The following is a 14,452-nucleotide window of genomic DNA, read 5'->3' as shown; positions in this document are numbered from 1 at the left end:
TGCAGTTCACAGTTACCAGTGGATTAACAGCATCATGGGCTACAGTAATTTCATTTATTTTGTTTTCAATGTTATGAATGCACCATTTGTTGTCAGTAGCCAGCAAAAATCTGGAGAGGCAGAACTGGACAACCGGCAGAGTGCTATCTACACAAGTGACGTGGAAAATATGCTCCAGCCGCACCGTTAATCAGAGCAGTCTTGAGACAACAGAGGTCTGTCTGCAGGAAAAGAGCACTCTCTCCTTGGAACATTAACCAGAAAATAAGCCAGGATAAACAACTGTGGATTTCACTTTCAACCCCCAAATGAATAACCTCCAAATTCTAGAACACATCTACCAGGAAAAAGCAGAGTAGACGGCCCTGTGCATGGTCTCTACAGCAAGTTCAGGATCCAAAAAGTGTTACAGGACCATTAATTTCCCTTTCCCTTCAGATGTATGCAGACCACACACCCTTCCTTCCCAGGAAGTGCAAGTCTAAAGCATTATGATCCTTTCAGAAACCTTTCCTGCTGCAAGCAAGAGAAAAAATTTAAGTAATAAAGATTACTTGGAAAAACTATTTTAAAAAAATCTTGATCTAATGTTGGCACATCCACATGTTGTCCTCATATATAAGGAGAGAAATCAGTAATTCTCCCATAATCTGCACAAGTATTACAAATCTCCATTTGCCCTTCAAGCACACACCTCCACTGTACCAAAAAAATTGAAGAGTAGTTTTGCAATTACACTGCTAAGGACAGAGGCAAAGCTCTTTCTACAGTAGAAAAGGTGAGGCAGAGAGTGAAGTATTTTTCAAAAATTTGAAGCAGACTGCTAAACTCACCTTATTTTAGTACTGTCAGTGGTGGGGAGAGTTATCAGCTCAGGAAAACTACAACTCCTTACTAAGTTCATTTCTAGGGTCACTCACAGATACTCTCTCCAATTTTACCAAGTAATTGAGAGATTCAGATAATAATGAAAATTACAGCTATAGTACTTAAAACAGATCATCCCATGGACCCCAACTGTAGTGACATTCAGGAGATCTTTGCTTTCAATTTAGTCTGTAGGTACAAAACTGGTCAATTAATATTCTTGTCAGCAACTTGCAAGGAAAAAACCAACCCAAAAGCCAGCAACAGCATTAAGTAATCAACAATGAAAAATTACATGAGCAAAGTAATCCCAAAACATTAAAATCTACTTTTAGACAGCAGAACACCTGCTCAGCCAAGAATTTCCTGCTAGCAACATCTTTCTCCCCATCACCTGGAGTTACAAAAATCGTATTCTGTAACAAAGCCACATAGCTAGTAAGCTCATCTCCCCAAGGTACTCGTATTTGCTATAAAAAAGCAGGATGTTTATTGTTTTCACTGTGAACTACATCATTTCTATATAGAAATGTAAATTAATTACAACTATTTCTATTATTACAGCCCATTTTAAAATGATATGCAACAAACATTTCAGCAAGTATCAGCACATTTGATCTGTAGTACAACCTGATACAAATACTGTGTGTGAATGGAGTTGTTATTCCAAATTTATAGAACTATATGCTTTAAACCAGAAAACTCATCTCAGCTCCAAAACCAGCAAGAAAGGATGTTTTGTCATTCATAAAATATACACAAGCAGCATATACACAATCCATGTTTTACAAAGCACTTTGGGGTTTAGTGATGGGTCGGTAGTTCAAAATGGAGTGCTCCTTTTCGATACAGGACTTGCCCTGCAATGGAAGAGCGAGTCCATCAAAGGCACCACTGCTCCCATGCCCCAGCTTCCCAGCCTTCAGAAAATGTACCAGGCATTATGCACAAAGCAGTTATCAATTACAAAGTTGACCTTTTAAATGCATTTTAATACTACATTTTTCCCACTGAAGCTTATTTAAAATACCAGCAGGTATTTTAAGAAACTTTAAGAAACATTTTATATGTCAAACCCTTTCTGAACAAGCATCTGAGCAAGCCTATGGCTGAATGTCAATGAAGCCAGCACCTGCAGGACAATTCTCTCCCCCTCTTGAGTTTTCCACTGAAACACAACACTGTAATGATCACTATGTATATTTTCCCTTTCTCAGAAGAGGAACTGCTGGCTGCTTCTTGTAGTCTCAGATCTACCTTGATAAATCTGAGCATCTTTAAAAGGACAGTTTCAGGTCTACCCTTGAGCAATGAGAAAACAGACTTCAGATTCTCCTATTACTGTGCAAAAAAACTGCGCAATGTTGACCCTATTCTAGGGAAAAATTGTACGATTTTGCTCACTGTATAGAACAATAAGAAGCAGTCTTGTGAAATTTAGCTCAGCATTGGATTGCTTGACAATCAGGCTACCTCACTGCACGAGCCAAGCTTGTCTCACTCTTCTGCCAGCCTTAAAATTTGACAGAAGTGCTTCACTTCCCCCAGAATTAGAAGGAACTTGAGATGTTTTACAGCAAAAAAAGAAATATCTACTGAGTTAAAATATGCTTTTAAAGAAACTGATATTCAGTACACAAAAGTGATACTGTTTTTTTTCTAACAAGCTGTACCACACACGTAAGTTAACTTCAAAAGCTGATTTAACATCTATGGTCTTGATACAAGATCAAGTCATACTAAAGGCTCTTCTCCAAGAAAGCTCTTAGAAGCATGACTCATTAAATAACTTCAAAGCTTCCCACTCACTATGAAGAAACAAGATTTACATACTTTTATCATTAAACAATTTTAATTCAACACCAAAGTACTTGCACAAATGTTTTGTTTAGACTTAGGGTATTTGACTTTGCTGTGTAACACAGTTAAGATACCAGCCACTCTAAGAGTGCCTTTATTACTGTCCTGGTGACAGGGAAATGGAGAAGTTTTAGATTTTATTCCACATTCTGAAAGGTAGCAATTCAAAATAAGGCCTATCTTTCTTGTTCAGTATAATCATCAAAATCTTGGAAGTTGGAGGGTTTTCCCAAGGGGTGAGAAGCTTGATGCTAAGCAAAACAATAGCAGGCACATCAGACTCCAGCAAAAGGCAGCAGTCAGTATATTTATGCTATTCCAATGGCACCTGCCTTAATTGTCCTTTTGGCTCTGAAGGAACCAAGTAAAGAGGAAGGAACAGTACAACATATGTGAGTGCCAATGTAAGTTCAGTATTATCAGCTCACATGCTGAAAGGCAGATAATATCCACAGTTTTGCACAAAAGAAATTTCAGCTCCAGCTCTACTATGTGAACAAAGTAGTACTGGAGAGGGTGAAGTGATTATATACTGTGGGTTACTGAACAAGTGAAATGCAGAAGGCAGTGTTATCATTCTTCAGTAAAAGACTGCACGATTGTCTCCTCTTGCATGCCTAGGAACCTAGATTTCTGCACAGCAGGGTCCAAAAAAAAAAAATGGTATGACTCCTTGCCCTGCAAAAGTGCATGGTTCAACCAAAGCTCAGCATTAAACTGATTCAGAAAAAAAAAAAATTAAAAACTACACCCATAGCAAATGTAGGGAAAAGCTGGCAAGTTTTTCCAACTCTCGAATAAAAGACAAGCCATTTTTATCTTATTGGAAAGCTGAATTAAGCTTTTAGTGGTTAAATATATTTGAAAATCTTTATTAACATCAGCTTTTTTTTTAGTTAAAGAGGTTTAATTCCACAGGACAACCAGAAGGACCAAGTTCTTTGGTGTGGTTCAAAGCCAAGAGAAGCAAAAATCAGTCAAGTAAGCATAAGTTAGTTAAGTTGGGATGACCATCCGAAGGCAGAAACAGCTTTAGGATGTACAAGGTTCTTTTTATCTCTGTGGGGAACACCAGTATTACAACCAGGATGCCCTATCAGACTGCAGTCTCATCTCAGCTACTCAGGAGTTCAAGTATTCTACAGTAACAGCTTATTATAGGCAAATGATCAGTGGACTCAAAGTGCACAAGACTGCAGTTTGTTTCTGCAGTTCTACAAGGACACGTTTTGGCACTTCTCTGGAAACAGTGAAAGCCTAGTTTTGTTACAAGTGGAAGAGTAACACTTCTCTGATTCCTAATGTGTAGAACCTGGTAATTTTTTTAAACTTTTTTTTGGGGGGGAGAGGAAAGCAGGGAGAGTATTTGACATATTTGCTGCTACGAAATGAAGCTTACATATGCAGTAGTAAACAGACACTAAGCACTCTGTTTCTCATTTATTTCAGGCAATGACAGTGGTTGAATTTAAACCCTCATGTGAGATGAGGGCACAGCCAATAATGACATCATATAGAGTTTGTTTTCTACATAGTCAAATATATAAAAGTTTCATGAAACTCATCACTGGGACAGCGAGCAGTCAGTCCATGAGTTGTCTATTCAGTTAGACCAAGCTTCTTCTTCAGAGACTCTGGCATTTCAGGTGGAGGTGGGCGAGGAAGTCTGAAATAAACCTTGACAGAATCATAGATGAACCACTGTAGTGCAGTCAGGGTACCAATCATAATGATACGAGCAAACAGACCTTTCCATACACCTGCAGAGCAAAACATTAAGCATGAGTAGCATAAAATGACAGGAAAAATAGAAATCCTCCCCAAAATACCACAAGCACTTGATCCAAAATACATGAAAGTAAGGATGTACCTTTGAATCCAAGCCTCATAAGAACCTGTGAAGCAGAGCTGCCCTTTTCTTTGTTCAACACAGACACCACTGAGTCAGCAGGATGGGAAACAATTGCACAGAACACACCAGCTGAAAGAATAATTTGACATTAGTTCTGTGGTGTTTTAGCTGTACCATTACTGTGTACACTAACTACAACCAGCTGAAACCACGCCTCCTAATGAATTGCACAGACATCATGTTCTGGTATCCTAAAAGGACTCTGATGAAGATCTACAGGTCTCCTGAGGAGCAACTGAGGGAGCTGGGATTATTTAGCCTGAAGAAAAGAAGGCTCAGAAGGGACCTTATCACTCTCTACAACCACCTGAAAGGAGGTTGTAATCCATCTCTTCTCCCAAGAAACAAGCAACAGGATAAGAGGAAACAGCCTCAGGTTGCACGAGGGGATGTTCAGATAGGATATTAAGAAAAAATTCTTCACCAAAAGGGTTGTCAAGCACTGGAACAGGTTGCCAAAGGAAGCGTTAGAGGTACCATCCCTGGATGTATCCCTGGAGGTACTTAAAACACGTGTAGACGTGGCACTCGGGGATACAGTTCACTAGTAGAGTTGGCAGTGCTGGAGTAACGGTTGGTCTTAATGATTGTAAAGGTCTTTTACAACCTAAATGATCCTATGATTCTATGATAATGTGATGTGAATAGAAAATACCTCAGTTCTGCTATTGTAGTAACTCTTTTGCTAAAAAATCCTTCCGAATCTTTGGATATTGAAAAGCCTCGTTCCATCCAAATTTCTCTTACCTTCCTTTCAACTTTCCTGACACTAACAAAGATGCAAGTTTTTCACTTAAATCAGCTGCAGTTCCTAAACCTGGGCATCAACACTGGTAATATACAGGAACAATTAAGAGTATTGTCCTATTACAGACTCATTTTTCACTAACAGACCGAATATAGTTTTTTCCCCTGCACATATTTAAGTTCAAAGTAATTTCTCCCATGCTAGTGACGTTCATTTAATATTCTGAGAAGGGACAGGACTCTAGAGTTGCAGTAGTCCATTAATGAAGTGTAGGACTTAAAGATTCCTTACCAATATAGCCTGCCACAAATGTGACTACCAGCTGTTCTCCTTTTGTACATTCACTTCGTGGCTTGGGAACAACATACTTGTAGAGAGCTTCCACAGTACGTTCAAAGCAGGCAAATTTCATCATTGTGTATGGAATCTGTCTCATCCATAGTGGAGCAACACCTTTATAGAAACTTAATCAGAGAAGAGACAAACTCAGTTTCGTTTTCTTCAATATTTAAGGTACATTTCCAACTTGAAATAAATTAGCTTATTGTCGTTATCAAGAATAAAGCTTCTAAATACTGATATTGTAAGGCTGTCAATACCTACAGAACAGAAATTTAAGTTGTATTAGTTCCTGAGTACTACCTTAAAATAGCAACACAAATTAGACTTTTCCTGATAGCCAGGCTGCACAGCAGTTTCTGTAGTCACTTTCTGGATTACAATGCACTGCAGTAATGTAGTACTGATACTACCAGTGCAGTAAGGCTAATGTCTGCATACCAGCCAAGTCCTGATAGTGAGAAATGACCTGTATATCTACAGCCAATTCTATCAGAACAGAAAGCTAACATGCAGTTATGTTACTCTCACATGCCAATGACTCAAGCATCTTTGACTGTACAACCAGAAAGTTGCCGAATATCTCTGACTGGAACTGCTAGAAACTGAAGTTATCCAGCAGAACTCAGCACAAAGATACTCACAAAGATGGATCTAAGGAGCATGTGGCATTAACAGCCAGTTCAACACATATTCCCTGAAGTATGTTGTTATCTTAAAATACAAAGACCAAAACGTATTATAAGCTAAAGCCAGAATTGGTTAAAGCAACAGTTCTTAAGAAAAAATACTCAACATCAAGAACCTGAATAAAAATTAAAACTGAGAGATACTCACGCCCAGATGCCTTCTTCTCCAAACATTTTAGGTAAAGCTTGACGCAGAGTGTTTGCATATCCAGGCTGTGTCTGAATACGAACTTTAGCAGCTTCCATTGGAGCCAGAGCAATGTCAGCAAAAAACTCTGCACTGGCAGATGCAGCTAAATATAGTGAAGTACGCCACAAATAGGCATTTTCCTGAAGTGAATGTGAACACACATTTTTATTAATGAATCATGCTTCTGTGATTACTCCACATTACTATTATATTGTAGATATATAGCCTTACAAAAATTACTTAAGGCTTACCTCTCCCAGCATGTTGCCATATAGGATTTTGAAAACTTCATAGAAACCAAATTTACAAAGCCCTTGCATGGAATATCCAATAAAGGTTGGAGCCCATCCCTTAGCCAAGCCACGAACGCCATCTTCATTGATTGTCACTGAAAATCCATTGAAGATGCTCTTGTATTTTTGTGGATCAACCTAAACAGAATAGGCAGTTAAATACTTGATATAGCTTACCATTTCCCTTCTCACACCCCCATCAAAAATTTAAAATTTTTAAATTCCTCAGACAGCTGGCTTCCTAAAATTCCCTGGACAGATGATGTACTCACCACAAAGTTAAACTAATCTAACTTAATGGTTACTTGCTGGTCTCAAACTCTGACTTATTTTAACAGCCTCAACACTCAGGAATCACCTAATTGTCTGAATTTTGTTTTACACTTATTCTCCAAGTTAACAATACAACTATAACTAACAGATTTACTGAAATCACTATTCTAACACTGTCAGAGGTAATATGGTGCAATTATGTATAGATCAGATTCTTTAAAAAATTGATAGCTCCTGTGAGCAATCTCATCCACTCTATATGTCACATCTACATACACTCAAGTGTCGCCACAAACCAAACCTGATGATTCACCTGATTCCTAATCAGAAAAGGTTCTCTGCCCACCTTCAGTTTGATGCCCCACACACAGTCAAAGACAGATGGAGCAATGGGGATCAAAGAGTACTCAACAACTTCTACACTTTACTGTGAAGTCAAAGTACAAGGCTACATACAAATTGTTTTCTGCCCATAAAACTTTGAAATTTCATTAACTTTTCAGAAATTAAAAAAAGATTGACTTGAATAGTTTTGTTTCATGTGAAAGGAAATAATTTAACAGAAATTCTTAAAGAGGTAATTAAGTCACATCACACTTTTACTTTGCATATTTGACATCATCCAACAGTTCCTCAGAGCATTAGGAAGGGAGGTATCAAACTGAAAGCCAATCAAAGCTTTCAGGAAAAGCTATAGGACACACATGCCAACCTGCATGTGTCTTGCAGTCTGGCAGCAACCTACTCAAGAACTACTTCACCTAAACATGTCAATTTTGAAAAGAGACTATTTCAGAAAACTGGATATATTATCGGGCACACTGTAAAATGAGGCTACGTTCAAGTCAAGTTACATTAGCTATGTAACAGGTGTCCTGGTTTCAGTTAAACCATTGCAAAGGTGACCTCTTCTTAAAAAGACATGAGAGGGCAGGCAACAGGTTTCTTCCTGGAGAACTTAGGAAGGATTAGTAACATGCTTTGTACTGGATCTGTAAAGAGATAAATGCTGACAGGTTTTACAAGATCATACCTGGAATTCACATGAAACCCGCCCTCCTGAACATCCCCTTAAGTGCTGGAGAGGGAAGTATCACCACCCCTACCATGTAAGAAACCCAGGACTGGTAAGCCCAAGCCAAGCATCTCTGATGTGTTATAGAATTTCTAGTTTGAGACCAGAATTTCAGGTGCTTAAGTATGTGAAAAAGCATCTCTGGTAAACAATGCTAAATAAAGGCCATCCAGAAGAACACAATTTTAAAGAATATCATGCAGTACTCCTACTGTGACCAGTAGGTCTGACTAATTCATAGTTCCCTCCTAATTTCAAAAGTTTTATAATTACAAAATTGCCAATTTTTTTAATCGGTGTCAGTCTAGGCTACAAGAAGTCATTAACTACCATATTTCCAGAAATTTAGAAGTGTGCTTTAATTTGCTTCATTCTTGTAGATTTGCCTGAGAAAATCCATTTGTATGCTTTTAGCCATGGCTGTTCACCAAATGATTTTAATGCAAAGTTGGTATCACAAATTAGGTGCAATGCAATGACACTCCTTTCAGGTCAACCAAGAAGCACTTCAAGGAAACCAGCTGCAAGTACCCATGGCCCTACTGATACCAAATCAAGTTTTACCCATTCTACTCAAAGTGGCATTGTTAGAAAATATCCAATCCATAAGCCATGCACTGATATCCACAGTGTTAATGGATAAAATTACACATGCATGTCACTCCAGGCTAAAATCCAGATCTGCAGAACACCAAAGATACTACTTTCCTACTCCAAAAGCACTGGAATAGTGCTAGACAGCAACCAGCCAGCCAAGAGTAACACTGTGCTGGGTTCCTTTTAGCAAATATAGTCAGTTAAATGTGCCTTAAATGTCATCAAAAATAATTCATCCAGATTATCCTAAATACCTTTGCTTCTCTCAAAAGTGGTATTTTGCTAGTCTCACAGCAGCAGATTTGATAAAGTAGCATTCAAGTTTACTCACTTCCTGTCATCCAGAAAAGAGTGCATCCCTACTGCAAACTGTTAATATTCTGTCTATATAGAAGAAAAAGTTCAAGAAACATTTAAGTTTATACAAACCTGCATACGACATTTCACTAAATCCAGGGGGACAACACCAGTGTGTGTCAGGCCACAACTTAGGACCCCACCAACGCCACAGAGAGCATAAAACTTGAGCGAGCCATATTCACAACTGTATTCTGCAGCAAAAAATAAAGACACACCATGCTTTTATATAAACTCCATGCACTGTTGGACAATGATGTCCAAGGTATAGTTTATGTCTCCAATTCATTAGTAGATTAAATATACCACACTAAACATGCTTTGTCAATGTCATCACATACTGACATGCAGAACAAACCTGCATTCTGCATTTAACCAGGTCTAGGGGAACCAGTGCCGTATGTGTTGTTCCACAGCTAATAATCCCACCAAGGCCACAAAGCATAAAGAATCTGTTTGAGCCATAGGCACAGCTGTATTCTAGTTAATTGGAAAAAATTACATATATATGATCAATCACAAATGGTAACAAAGGTCAGAAAAAAACCAAAATTGACTGAGTGCTACTTTCTCAGAAGTATTAAACTGAAATAAACTCCCATTTAAGTTTATGGGAGTATAAATGTACTGTTATACACAGAAATAATTCCCTTGCTTTAAATTACCACCTTTTAGACTGGCAAGATTTGATTCCAAGCCTTCCAAATTGAATTTGTTCCTTTAAACAAACAATGGAAGAAAGTGAAATTTTAGTTCACAACACACTTAAACCACAGAAATTAATCCCAGAAGCTGCTAATAGAAATTATGACTCAAAGTTGCAATGTCCAACAATTCCCTCTAGTACTCAGGAGACAAAGCTTCTTTGGTTAAATATTTTATGACAGTGTAACTTCTGTATTTAAGTAGAGACTTATAAGGATCTACAAGATCAGTGTTGGAATTTTGTTTATGCAGCTGTATTTGCAGGTATTTTTCAGATTATACAGATTTTATTTTCTTTCAAATACAGAATCTCAAATTTATATACAGCTTGTTCATTCAAGTTTAAAATTTAACAGTACAAAATAAGGATAAAGTAGCAGCACAGTTCTGCAACCATGCTTAACATTTTAAATATATAAGCAAAAACAAAAGCATCCAGAAAACAATACACTACATAGAAAATATTTCCCTGAGTAAAAGGGCATTATCTTTTGCTATTACATCCATTGCTGTTACTTGAATATAATGGAAGTCATTAAAGTTACACCAACTTAGTAAGAACTATCTCCACAGAAACACTAATGAAAACCAAAAGACAGCAAAAACCTATCTCATGCAAAGCTTCTTCACTCTCTTTTTGATTCTGAAATAAATTCCTTTACAAACATCAACAAAAATTTACAATTATGTTTAACAGTATCACTAGAGCAGCAGTTAACGCTAGCAAGCTTATCCAGCTCATGACTTTGCTATTTTAAGGGAACTTCTTCCTCCAAATCTTCCAGATATATTACATTTTAAATTCACATTTCTCACTTAATTCTTTAAAATTAATTACCAAATCAATACAATATCATTTTTTCTTTATTCTAAAATAACAAATACCAAATCACAGACAGCACATTAAGCCTAAACTTAAAGCTAGACATCAGTTAACAGTCAATTGAGATTCTGCTCAAGACTGCAAATATGCCAGCCTGGGACTTACACAAACCGCCAAAATAGCTTGGCTAAGCTGGCAGATTTGCAGACAGCAGTAGTCCGTTTACAACTCTCCAGAACGACAGGTTAAACATACACAGACCAGGCTTTCTGTGCAGGTGTAATCAGGGAACAGACTCTAGATCTGTATGGGGTAGTTCTGTCCAGCTCTTTCACCTGCAGCACAACAGCACTTCACTAGTTATCATACTGCCCAGATACCAGAAGTATTTGTTCACAGTCCCTTTTTCACAGTAATTTACTGTTAGAAGTCACACTCCTGAACTAACAGAGAGAGACCTCTGTAGTAGCCACAGAAAAGTAGAGCTTTAGGTATGTGCTGTATCACAATGCTATTCAGGCTGACCTGTCAGCTCAGTGTTCAAAAACAGCAATTAAGAAAAGCAAGCCAGTATCAATTAGGCTGGAGTTCTTAGTGGTATCTAAGTTTGTGGTAGTACATCTCAGACTTTCTATTTGAGAATGTCCTAAAAACCATTACCTGTGAAGAGACCTCTAAACACGTAGTACAGAGGCAAAAAAGTCATTCTAACATACCTAGGCACTGACTTAGCACAATTACCCCAAAGCTACTCAGATATAAACACACAGCATAAAAATATACCTACTGCTGGGACAGCTACATAATAACCATTTCTTATCTCTGCTACTCATCTGACATGTTAAGGACAAATTCCAAGAGCTGATCATAGAACATTTTGCCTCTGAGCTGGGTTATAGCTGATGCCCTGAGCTGAACTCTTTAAAAGGTCTTGTGGTTTGTACTGACTTTGTGTGACCTTGTGGAAGCTCAGATATCTTCCGCAACATGTTCTACTCCCAACACAAAGGCCAGAGAAGCAACTGGTATGTGAAATAATGAACCCAGCAGAAAAGACTACAAAGATTAAAATCTGCTGGCCACCTTTGACCACAACTGCCTACAAACAGGATGAAGATTAAGCATAATGCTTTTAAGAAATAAGTGCACCTACTGAATATATTTAGCATACCAAAGAGTGATTTAGGGCTTTAGTTAGCTGGCAAAAGGATTACTACACTAAAAGCCAGAAGTAATGTCTTGAAAATTTATTAAGTAAAATCCAATACTGAGTTGTCTTTCACATATTACGTGAACGTTCATCTAAGTGCTCTACAACACTTCAATAATCACGGTACTTCAGAAGAGGTAGCTTGCTGAAACCACTTACTTCTTTTATGAAAAGATGTTTTCAAGTTTTTAACAGCTTTAAAGAATTTTAATATCTACCTCCACTACTGTGCAGCCCTTCAGAAGCACCTTGACAGGTTGGAGAGATGGGCAGAGAAAAACTGTCTGAAGTTCAACAAAGGCAAATGCAAGGTCCCGCACCTGGGAAGGAATAACCCCAGGCACCAGTACAGGTTGGGGGCTGACCTACTGTAAAGCAGCTCTACAGAGAACGATCTGGAGATTCAGGCGGACAAAAAGCTGTCCATGACCAAAACTGTGCCCTTGGGGCCAAAGAATGCCAATGGTATCCTGGGCTGCATCAGGAAGAGCACTGCCAGCAGGTCAAGGGAGGCAATCCTTTCCCTCTACTCAGTCCTAGTGAGGTGCATCTGAAGTGCTGTGTCCAGTTCTCAGCTCCTCTGGACTAGAGAGACCTGGAGCTCCTGGAGTGGGTCCAGCAGAGGGCAACAAAGATGATTAAGGGACTGGAGCATCTCTCTTGTAAGGAAAGGCTGAAAGAGTTGGGCCTATTCAGCATCGAGAAGAGATGACTGAGAGGGGACCTTATCAATGTCTGTAACTATCTGAAGGGAAGGTGTCAAGAGGATGGGGCCAGGCTCTTCTCTGTGGTGCCAAGTGATAGGACAAGAGGCAATAGGCAGAAACCAATGCACAGGAAGTGTCACCTGAATATGAGGAAGAACTTCTTTACTGTGCAGGTGACCACACAGTGGAACAAACTGTCCAGAGACATTGTGGAAGTCTACATCGCAAGAGATATTTAAGAACCATTTGGATGCAACCCTGTGCCATGTGCTCTAGGATGACCCTACTTCATCAGGGAGCTTGGACCAGATGAAACATTGTGGGCTCATCCAACCTTACCCAGTTTGCGATACTAGAAGTATTATCACGGTACGACCTTTAGAAGTCACAAAAGTGATCGGGAAACATATGGGAAGCACCTGACTCTAATACGCATCTTAAACAGTAGTTATCTGTGTATATTCAAGAACTGCTAAGGACAAAAAAAGGAGGAAAAAAAAGCCCAAAAACATCTGCAGGCACGTCTGGATGTTCAGATGGGAATAAACAGGGGAAAAATAAGAGGAAAAGGAAAAGAGGATGGGAGACATGGTCTTTTGAATCCACAAATTCACACGCTGCTCTTCCCCAGGGATGAAAAAGTACGGGCCTATAAGCTCAGTGACCGAGGCTGCAGGCCCTACAAAGACAGAAAAAGCGCTCTCTGCTCCCCAAGACAGACTCCGCGGGGGTCTCTGTGATTAGTCTGCGCTAGAACCTTCCCACGTCCTTTCCCGGTAACTCCGAATCTTCTTGCCCCTCGGAACACTCCGCAAGGAGGGCAGAAGCGCCTGCCAGCGCCTCCCCCGCCCGTGCCCTTCCTCGTCCTCCAAGAGGACGCACAGGCCCAGCGCCGGCCCCTCCCGGCCGCTCACCCTCCCTGCGCCGCCCCGGCGGACACAGGCGCGGGCCGGCGGGGGCAGCGCGGGCACCGCCGCCCCGGGCCTCACCCCCGCCGCGGCCCCTCCGTCCCGCTCTCACCTTCGGCGGCCGATGCGGCCGCCAACTCCCGGCGCGCGGCAGGCGCCTCCGCGGGCTCCGCTGGGCGCTTCCTCACGCCGTCCTGGACCAGCTGGAAGTGCGGCGCGTAGAAGGGGTTGTGCCGCGCGAGCGGCGCGATGGACGAGAACATGGCGACCTGAGGCGGGCGACAAGAGCAGAGTGGCGTGGGACCGGAAAGCCCCGCCACGGCACAACTCCCGGGCCCCAGCCCCGCACCCACGAGGCGGCCCCGCCACCCTGGGGCGAGCGCGGTGCTGGGCGGAAAGGCCCGCCGCGCCGCCCTGACTCACCTCGCAAGATGGAGCCGCTGCGGCAGAGGCCGAATGTGGGCCCCGCGCCGTCACCTTGCCCTTCGTGGGCCGGGGGCGGGGCCGCCGCGCAACGTCCCGCGCCGCGATTGGCGGAGGCGCCTATAACGGCCGCGTACGCGCAGCCGCGGCCGACGCCCTCCCGCCCCGCGCCTGCGCCTCGCGCTCCGCGCGGCGGCGGAGCCGCGCCCTGGCAGAGACCGGGAGCGGGGCCAGTGTCAGTGTGTGCGGGCCGGGGCTGCGGCAGCGCCCCGAGTAACGAGGGGACTGATGGCCGAGGCCCCGCCGGCAGGGACACGCTTCTCCTCGGGTAGTCATGGGTGTTCGAGCGCACCGTCCAGCGCTAAACCCCGCGCCTCAACTTCTGATCCTTCCCCATCGCCACCCGGCTCTGGGAGCTTGCCAACTACCCCACGTGCTTCCCGCAGCCTTGCCCCAGGCAATGTCAAACCGGAGAC

The 14,452-nt window shown here is 41.4% G+C and overlaps 1 protein-coding gene and 1 non-coding gene across 3 annotated transcripts; both read right to left on the bottom strand.

The window, feature by feature from the left end:
- Positions 1-1,331: 1,331 nt before the first annotated feature.
- SLC25A3 (solute carrier family 25 member 3) lies at positions 1,332-14,079 on the bottom strand. Of its 2 annotated transcripts, none has more exons than XM_027679956.1 (8): positions 13,977-14,079; positions 13,666-13,822; positions 9,559-9,680; positions 6,857-7,036; positions 6,564-6,745; positions 5,679-5,851; positions 4,598-4,708; positions 1,332-4,487 (listed from the first exon to the last, which is right to left on the bottom strand). In XM_027679956.1, the coding sequence occupies exons 2-8, from the start codon at positions 13,814-13,816 to the stop codon at positions 4,327-4,329; spliced, it is 1,080 nt and encodes a 359-aa protein (XP_027535757.1). In that variant the 5' UTR covers positions 13,817-13,822; positions 13,977-14,079; the 3' UTR covers positions 1,332-4,326. The 2 variants fall into 2 exon arrangements, with proteins under 2 accessions (XP_027535757.1, XP_027535756.1); XM_027679955.1 differs by lacking the exon at positions 9,559-9,680 and adding an exon at positions 9,273-9,394 and having other exon boundaries at positions 13,977-14,078.
- Positions 6,155-6,394, bottom strand: LOC113966336. Its single transcript, XR_003533793.1, has one exon. It is a non-coding gene; the product is annotated as a small nucleolar RNA SNORA53 (small nucleolar RNA).
- Positions 14,080-14,452: the final 373 nt, after the last annotated feature.

This window comes from Neopelma chrysocephalum, unplaced genomic scaffold, assembly GCF_003984885.1.
Source record: "Neopelma chrysocephalum unplaced genomic scaffold, ASM398488v2 Primary Assembly neopelma1_59, whole genome shotgun sequence".
Taxonomy (NCBI): Eukaryota; Metazoa; Chordata; class Aves; order Passeriformes; family Pipridae; genus Neopelma; species Neopelma chrysocephalum.
The sequence above is the reverse complement of the archived record's forward strand: the minus strand, read 5'-3'. Positions and strand labels throughout refer to the sequence as shown.